The sequence below is a fragment of the Salvelinus alpinus genome, chromosome 1 (genome assembly GCF_045679555.1).
Source record: "Salvelinus alpinus chromosome 1, SLU_Salpinus.1, whole genome shotgun sequence".
Lineage (NCBI taxonomy): Eukaryota > Metazoa > Chordata > Actinopteri > Salmoniformes > Salmonidae > Salvelinus > Salvelinus alpinus.
Window position 1 is genome coordinate 87,745,900 of NC_092086.1, and position 9,822 is coordinate 87,755,721.

The 9,822-nt window shown below is 42.6% G+C and overlaps 1 protein-coding gene across 1 annotated transcript in view; it reads right to left on the bottom strand.

Moving 5' to 3' along the window:
* The window catches only part of LOC139532732 (spectrin beta chain, non-erythrocytic 4-like), a 31,452-nt gene extending 22,479 nt beyond the window's left edge, over positions 1-8,973 (bottom strand). Inside the window, exon 1 of the mRNA XM_071330686.1 lies at positions 7,658-8,973. Within this exon, the coding sequence (XP_071186787.1) occupies positions 7,658-7,786 (129 nt within the window). The 5' untranslated portion in view covers positions 7,787-8,973. The remainder of the gene's footprint in view (positions 1-7,657) is intronic.
* Positions 8,974-9,822: the final 849 nt, after the last annotated feature.

Consider the following 9,822-nt stretch of genomic DNA (forward strand, 5'->3'; position numbering starts at 1 on the left):
CCCATATTCCTAGCACACAATGACTACAAAGCTTGTGACACTGCAAACCTTTTGAATACATTTACAGATGGTTTTGGTTGTGTTTTTGATTATGTTCTGCCCAATAGAACTGAATGGTAAAAAATGTATTGTGTCATTTTGGAGTCACTTTTATTGTAAACAAGAATATAACATATTTCTTAATACTTCTAATGTGGATACAAACGTGATAATCATGAATGAATCTGGAATAATGATGAGTGAGAAAATTACAGATGCGCAAAGATCATGCCCCCAAAACATGCATCTCTCACCATTACCAATAAGGGGAGAGTTTAGCATTTTTGGGGGGGGTATGATATTTATGCCTATGTAACATTCTCACTCATCATTATTATCTGTAACTGTTTTAAAGTCACCATTGGCCGTGATTGTTTGTGCGTTAGTGGTTGTGGTTTATACATTGTGTTTGTGATTATTTCCATTTGTGGAATTTTTGCCATTAATCGTGAGTAAACACTGTGGTTTCGCTCAACACCTGTGTCCTGCGCTTGACTCCGATAATTCTCCGCACACAACCCTGACAGTGTTTGAAATTAACTTCTCGACTGAGGGACCTTACAGATACTTGTATGTGTGGGTCACAGAGATGTTAGTGTTTAAAATCATGTCAAAAACTATTATTGCACACTGAGTGAGTCCAACTTATTATGTGACTTGTTAAGCACATATTTACTCCTGAACTTGTTAAGGCTTGCCATAACAAAGGGGTTGAATACTTATTGAATATTTCAGCTTTTCATTTTGATTAATTTCTAAACATTTCTAAAAACATAATTCCAGTTTGACATTATAGGGTAGTGTGTGTAGGCCAGTGACAAAACATCTCAATTTAATATATTTTAAATTCAGGCTGTAACATAACAAAATGTGGAAAAAGTCAAGGGGCGTGAATACTCTCTGAAGGCACTGTAACTTCAAATGGGGGGGATTAGATACATAAAGTGCTTTAATTTCTAAATGGTATAACAGAGATATATATGAAAATACCCTCAAATAAGGGGTGGCATTCTCTACTGTCGCCTCATATAAAACACTTGATTTTAAATCCACAATGGTGGTATAGAGCCATATTAAACATCTTAGCTTCACTGTCCAAATAAATACGTAGGGGAGTGTAGATGTGGAGAGAACGAACTAACTTGAACCCCATTGAAACCTGTGGCTTGAAATGAAGAGGGCAGTCCACAAGAGTTTTCCTTCTCTCTCTGTGTATGTATGTATGTATGTATGTGTGTGTGTGTGTGTGTGTGTGTGTGTGTGTGTGTGTGTGTGTGTGTGTGTGTGTGTGTGTGTGTGTGTGTGTGTGTGTGTGTGTGTGTGTGTGTGTGTGTGTGTGTGTGTGTGTGTGTGTGTGTGTGTGTGTGTGTGTGTGTTGATGGAGCTCTCTCTGTGGCTCCACTCCAAGTCTCCTGAAATAGAATCCGCATGCAAAGTCTCCTCCCATGCTCCGACTGAGAGGAACAGGAGGTGTTTCCTATGACAAGCGTTCATATCAGACGTTTCCTCGTCATCTCTATCAAGGACCACTGAATGTCAGTCAGCCGTAAGGAAGCAAAGGGAAAATGTGCAGTGAAACTGACATAAAGTCCTGTATTGTACACACGTAGCAGACCTTCAAAACCAAAAGTCTAATAGAGACCTGCCTAGTGCAATGTTTGTTTTCAAGTCAACCCTGTTTGAAGAAAAGCTTGTATCAAATTGGTCCTTTGTTCTAAATACCCTACTAAATGATAATAACTGGTGTTGCTATATACTGTACTATTGCAGGGAAATGCATAGTAACCCAGAATACAACATATTTCATTCTCTCTCTCTCTCTCTCTCTCTCTCTCTCTCTCTCTCTCTCTCTCTCTCTCTCTCTCTCTCTCTCTCTCTCTCTCTCTCTCTCTCTCTCTCTCTCTCTCTCTCTCTCTCTCTCTCTCTCTCTCTCTCTCTCTCTCTCTCTCTCCTATAGGTTTCTCAGAGCGAGCTGGGCCTATCCTGTGGCTTTTATAATGCAGTGCTGCATTTCTCCTCTTGGCACAGTCTCTCTGCTTAACTGCTGCTAGCGCTCTCTCCCTCTCTCTTTTTCTCTCTCTCCCTCGCTCTCTCTCCCTCGCTCTCTCTCCCTCTCTCTCCTACTCTCATAATGCAGAGCCGGCAGAAAGCAAGCTAGGTCTCTTTCTCTCCCCTCTCCCTCGTCTTCACTGACACACAGGGAGAGAGAAGGAAGAAGAGACATCAGTGTGAGGGGAGGAGAGGAAATGGAGAGGAGAGAGAAATGAGAAGGACAGAAAGAAAGAAAAAGGAGGAGAGGGAGATGTGAGAAAGAGTAAAGGAGAGGGGGATGTCAGGGAAATACAGTAGACATGGAACAAATACATTCCTACAGTACATACACACATACACCTATGTAAATACACTATGCATCTTGACAAGCACACTGACAAGCACATATTCACCTCCAACATCATTGGCACGATTGATAAAGATTAGCAAAAAAATATTATAAAACAAATAACACAAATACTAAGCAATATTGTATGCTAAAAAATATATATATATATTATTTTACACTAATACAATTGCTCATATAAAGACATTTTCTTTAATAAGTAATACTTTTGTTCTCAAAAAGAGAGGTGTCAAAATGATTGGCCACCCTAAACATTATTATAAATTAAATCAAACAAAATTAAATCTGCATTAATTTAAGACATTGAAATGTGGCTTTACATGGCTTCCTGTTTCACTTAAATCAATTTAAGAAGTGTAAACCAACTGGAACAGACATAAACTTTCCTGATAGAGGATGCATGTGTATCTTGTCCCCACGCACAGTATGGAAGATGGTTCTGGAGGCAAAGAAAAATCTAAGGGCCAAAGTTGGAGAATTGCAATACTCGGTCCCATCTCGGGGTCACCAAATCTCTTAATTTACAATTCGACGCCACCTCCATGCCAATATGCTCTTTGTAAGGGTTGCCAGAATTTTTTATTTATTAAGAGTGACCAACAAATGTAAACACTGGGAGTTTGCTAAACAGCATTGACACTTGGATTGGAAACAGGTGCTATGGTCATATTAGACGAATGTAGAGGTTTTAGCCACACAGCAGTGGCAGGTATGTATTAAACGAAGGATGCATATGGAGAAAAGAACATCATACCTACTGTAAAATATGGTGGTGGATCTTTGATGTATGGGGCTGCTGGTCCTGGAGCCCTTGTTAAGGTCAATGGCATAATGAACTCGACCAAGTACATAGTAACCAGGACATTTTAGCCAAAAACCTGGTTGCCTCTGCCAGGAGGCTGAAACTTGTCCACAGGTGGATCTTCCAGCAAGACAATGACCCCAAGCTCACATCAAAATCCACAAAGAAATTGATAATTGACCACAAAATCAACATTTTGCAATGGCCATTTCAGTCTACGAACTTGAACCCCATTGAAACCTATGGCTTGAAATGAAGAGGGCAGTCCACAAGAGTAGACCGATTGATATCAAGGATCTGGAAAGATTCTGTATGGAGGAATGGTCTAAGATTTCTCCAATTGTGTTCTCCAATCTCATAAAACATTGTAGAAAAAGGCTCAGTGCCGTTATCCTTGCAAGGGGAGGGTGCACAAAGTATTGAAAACAGCGATGCCAATAATTGTAATGTAAAAAAAGAACTTTTTGAAATCCAAATACTACTCATATTACAGAGCAAGGAGTAAAGCTTCATCCCACTGGGCAAAAACGGGTTAAATCAATGCTGTTTCCACATCATTTCAACGCCAAAAAACTATGTGATGACATTGAATCAACGTGGGAAATTAATTAGATTTGCAAAAAGTCATCAACGCAAGGGTCATTTTGTCTTTTATTCACCCAACCTTCAACCTAAATCCAATGACATGGTGACATTTTTTGTTGATTTCACATTAAATTCACATTAGTTGACAACTCAACCAAATGTAAATCAAAACTAGACATTAAACTGACGTCTGTGCCCAGTAGGATATGACACCAATGTTTGCTTTGTAGCACCTACAGATGAAACACTATAGAGTATTAAAGGAGGCCTGGGTAAGGCCAAAACATAATTAATATGGCAACTTTAATCAATTATTTCTCAATTATGCTTTTAGATACAAATGTCAAATATTTGTCAACAATCCTTTGTTTAACGGACTATTCTATGGATTCCATTTTGTGAAAATCCCCAAAATCATGGTCTTCTTTTGTCTGGGTTTTGTGAGGAATCACTCTACATGGCTTCTCAAGTGGGTGTGTAGCAGTGGAGGCTGCTGAGGGGAGAGCGGCTCATAATAATGGCTGGAATGGAGTAAATGGAATGGTCTGTTTTTGTTAAACAGTGTAAAATGCTCGAGATGGATAGGTATTTTTGTGTTATCTCTATGTTTACACAGCGTTTGACCCCTGAGCCATTGGCAAAGCATTGCCACAAGGTCAGCCTAAAGTAAAACCCAGAGTCCTCTCTTTGCTACAGACAAGTGTTCCCAGGGGACTGAAGAGGCCTCCACAGAGAGAGCTCCAGTTCAGAGGTCCGAGCTCAGTCCTAAGCCCCAGATCAGAGCACCGAGCTCATGCCCAGCCCCAGCTCAGAGCTCCAAGCTGGGGCTCAGGCCCATCTGCTGAGTAAGTACAGTGGGAGAGCAGAGGCATGGAGCCGGGGCGGTAACCCTTCCAAAAGGACACAGAGTTTTCTGATCGCACCAGGTCGCAGCGTAATCTTTTCTCCCCAGTCTCCCAGGTAACGAGAGAGGGAGAGGAAGAAGGAGAGGTGGGGGCCGATTAAGAGATGTTAGTGAGAGTAGCGAGACATGAGGGTCTCTGTAACACTCTGTGTGGGGCTAGCAGAGACAGAGCCCTTGAGAAACCCTGCTAGTCAGCCTTGTGGATGCATTCACCACAGACAGAGCAGCCATCTTCTGCACTCCATGTCCACTCATTCGATGTACTGTATCTATCTGGTGTCTGGCATGAGAGGTTAAACGAATAGCCTGATGATTCCGAAGCAGAGCTGGTATCCTTTTTCACTCCATTTTCACTTTGACCAGAGCTGTTGTTCTAGAGTTAGGGCCTCTCTGTGCCACTAGTAGACGTTTCACAGCCATTTGTAGACGTATGTAAATAATAAACAATGCATAATTGTAAGATGCTTTCATCCAAGATAGTATATCTTGCACAGGTATGAAATGTATGTCACTAACATCCAATACTGAATATGAAAGGGCTGTTTTATGCATGTACATATTATATCTACTCTACAAACAGACACACTACCACCGAGTACATCCTCACTCCCAAAAATCAACCATTTAAGAACCAGCTCCAATCCCTACTCTACAAGACAGAGAGGCATGCCTGTTCAGTAGAACGTTATGTCCTACTGAACATGGCCCTGGCCTTTCCAAAGATTTGTCAGTGTTGGACGGATGGCGATTAACTGTTTGGTACTGCCGCTCCAACTAAGGACATCTCCTCTGACTACTTTTATTCCCCGTTGGATTAATCAGTTATTTCACTGCACCGAGTATAATATAATCCAATTTAATTTTACAGCCACATCTAGAACAAACAAAGACGTGCTTATGAAAAGGGCGTCAAACCTGGATCCTCTACAAAGCCCTTTTGCCTTTGGCTGCAGGACAGAATCTTGAGCAGCATCAGGCTACTCTTGCATGGTACACTGCATGACACATTTCATGCATGGACAAGCAAGATGGCCATGTGAGCATTCTGATACGTATGGTACGGTGAGGGGCTCTCAGTCTCAATCATTCATTCACCACTTCACGTTTAACCTCTGCTATATCAGATTAACATCTCAGTGGTATATCATTTAGATTTATATGAAATGTGTGATCAATAACTTCTGCATTTGGATATATAGCAACAGAATCATTTTTGTAAATTAGAGGTGATTGAGTTTATCATGTCATAACATTCAATGTGATTTTGGAAGTGAAAAGATAAATACTCTGCTTATGAGCTTGATGAATAAATTATTTCAGTACACCTCTACAATAACCAAACAGATTTACCAGAATGCATTGAAATCCGGTAAATATCAATCTTAAAATGTACGCCAACTGAGGTTAAATCACGTTCTTGCAAAAAAGCTCAGGACATTTCATGTTTAACGTCAAGACATCTAACTAACTCATAGAGCTTTTAAAATGGTGTTATCCACAATAATTAGTTAGCTAGATCCTACATACCATGTTGATTAAGTGCTGTTTTCACATCCAATCTATTGTATTTCTCTCTTGATGGGCCTCAATAAATTGATGCAACAGTGGTCAAGAAAGCATTCAAAAGGGTATGTGGGCTAGATAAGCTAATTCTCACAGTATTGCCTAGCCCCCAATCAAATAACTTGCACTGAAAACTTTTACAAACCACACAGACCTTTTCCTGGAATGGGTACATTTATTCTAAATTGACTTTTAACCCTTGTAGATCTGAAAGGATTGGGTATGGCAATTGCTTCACCAGGCCTTCTGATTGGCTGTGTGTAATTTGTGTCATATTACTTACACCTATACCATCCTCCAGTTCCACAGGAGTGCCTTAGGTGTAGGGGCTAGGGGTCGCTTTGGAATTCTGGGTTAAATCAACTGATTCAAACGTGGAGCACCCACATGAGCCTCCCACCAGGCCTCTCTGCAGCAGTGTGGTTAAATTACACTTGTATCGTGGTCAGTAAGGCTCACGTAACACCAAGGCTTGTTCTTATTGGACAAGTTCAGTTAGTACCTCCCAGTTTCTTCCTGTTTTGAAAAATGTTCCCTCGACTGAACACGACCCAGGTATGGGTTCTCTTCACTGTTGACAGCAGTGGAGAACTGGGATGCTGGCATTGGGAGTCCCATAGGGCGTTGCACAATTGGCCCAGCGTCGTCCGGGTTAGGGTTTGGCCGGGGTAGGTCGTCATTCTGAATAAGAATTTGTTCTTAACTGACTTGCCTAGTTAAATAAAGGTTAAATAAATGTTTTTGCTGTAGGCCTATCTAGTTACCATACAAACAATTTCCTATTGTACAGAACTACGCTATTAATAAAGACTTGGCGGTATATTCATATAACAAGGCCATGAATGTTGGCAGTATCACACAGGTTTGATAGATTGCCCACTTGCTGTCAAGTTGTTCACAGGTTTCATCCAATTCTTAATAAGAAATATTTTGAGGAGGAAACACTGCGCAAATAGAATCCAATGTTAGTACGTAGCTGAATGGAAAAATACCTTTCTTATGATTTACTGCACCATTCATGCAGAATACAATACAGCTTTCACATTTATAACCTTGAACTTGAAATTCTGGATGTCCTTAGTAGAAGCATATAACAATATTTGTTTACAGTTTACGCATGGCTATGTAATCAAGATGGAGTAATGACACCGCCCCCCACAACACCCCATCCACCGATGTGTCTTATCGCCCATCATCCCTTTTACACGCACATACACACACACACACACGCACTGCTACCCCCCCCACGCACACACCCACTACCCTCTCTCAATCATGTACTCACACTACCCTCCCCCAGCACCTTCCATTCACCTGTCCTCTCTGACCTCCTCCCACTACCCTCTCCCCTCCCTTCTCCACTCACCTGCTCTATCTTGGCCAGCCATTCTTTGTTGCGGGCCAGCTCGGTCATGAAGGCCTGGTGCTTCAGCCATTTCCGGTGAAGCTTCTGGGCCTCATCCCGCGCCGTGTCTCGTCCCGCACCCATAAGCATCTTTCCTTTTACCGGCTGTCCCCAATCACTCAGCTAGGGGAGATAAAAATAGCCACCATCAGGGGCCCGAGCCTGAGCCAGCTCTTCTTCTTCTCTTCTCTCCTCCTTTCCCACAGGACGTCCTGCCTCCCTGCCTGGCTCCTCTATGCCAGAGCCACCCACGCCGCTCTGCAGGGTCCTGAGTACCTGCACTGTCACAACCCACCCCAACCAGCCGCCCTTTCTGGAGAAAAAAAATCAAGATAAGCACCTCAGCAGCAGCAGGGGCAGCAATGGTAGCTCAAGCCCTTCCGCTGGCTCGCCCCTGGGTCCTCATGCCCTACCCTTCACGGCTCCTGCAGTCCTTCCTGGTGCTGCAGTGCCTGCTAGCCAGTCTCAGAGAAGATAAAAACAATCAAGCAAATAGAAGAAACGAATCAACTACCCAACAGCGCCGACAAAGAGCGTCACAAACATCTAAGACTCCTTTTTCGTTGTTTGGGGTGGGTTTTTTTCTCCTTGTCTCCTGAGCTAGATTAGAATCCGGTTGTTAATGGAGGTAATGATGATTTAGCATCTCCACCACGACTCCTTCAGAGAGGGCAAACCTGAGCATCCAGTGATTGCCGTTGGTGATCCCGGACGGTCTGTAGTCCTGCCTAATGATGCCGTGGTTGGGAGGATGAGGAAGAGGTGGAGTGGGAGGAACAGAGTGAATGGGATGGATGCAGAGGCAGTGCAGTCAGAGGGGGAAGACAACATAAGCTGTCTGCTCTTGAAATGCACCGTTGCCACTGCTGCAGAGCAGAGACGTAGCTACCGTACGCATGGGGGTTGGGTTGTGTAAGACGCTGCTACACTATATCCTCTTCCCAGTTCTTCTTCCTCATGTCACCACACAGATCAGACGCGGCTGGTGCATGCTGCTGCAGTCCCTGTCTCTCAGCTACACTCCGCTGTGTGAGAGCGTGTGTGTGTGTGGTGTGTGGCGTGTGTGTGTGCGCCTGTGTGTGCAATCACAACCAGCACTGCAGTGCCGGGGAAGAGGGAGAGGGAGGGAGAGAGAGTGAGGAGAGAGAGCGAGAGAGAGAGCAGGGAGAAGGAGTGAGAGAGGGAGAACAAGGAGAGAGATATAGAGGTATTGGGAAAGAAGGAGAGAGAGAAAGGAAAAAGAAAGAGAGAGAGAGAGCCTGCGTCATCCTTCAGTGTCACCAGGGACATTTCTCTGCACTAGAAATGACTGCACTCGGAGCAGAGCAGAGCGGGAGCAGGAACAGGGTTTAATAAGAGGGAGGGGGAGGTGTTGTCGTTTGGAAACAGCTGAATGAGAGGGGAGGAGGACGCAGGGACACATGGCCGACAGTGCAGCTGACTGATTCGGATCACTGTTCACTCTCACCCATTTAAAGGGACCAGCATGCATTTGGTTCACCATCAGCAAATTGAGCTATCTCATTGGCTAGCTACAGTAACACCATTTCAAGGGGTAGAAGTGTAATTATTTACAACACAGGCATAACCTGTAAGCAATTCTAGACCTCTGAAATAAATGTAAACCATGAATATTTGTTCCACATGAATCACAAACAGTGATATTTTCAAGAGACAAACGTTCAATGACAGTTTATGTCATGGATATGGATTAGATTTGTGTAAATGTACCCAAATTATATTGTAACATCTTGCTGTCGTACAGCATGATAAAGACTATATACAATGAAAGATCAAATGTTACACTTTACTGTAAGAACATAAGAAACGGATAAGCAATTCGAGTAACTTTACCCCGAGTACTTTAGGGTATAATTTTTTCATAATGAAATATAAATATATTCATAGCTCCTATGAATTAAAGTGCAGTCTAAAGAACATTATGGACCTGTATAATGTTATAACTACATCACAGCTAACATTTTTGCTTTATTATGATGTTCCCTGATGCTGGCAGCATCTACAGTATTAGGTGCCATATCTTGGCCACATTGTAACGATCTATACGTACGTCATATACATGACATTATGGCTACATAGAGCATTATTAAAGCTTAATTAATCTT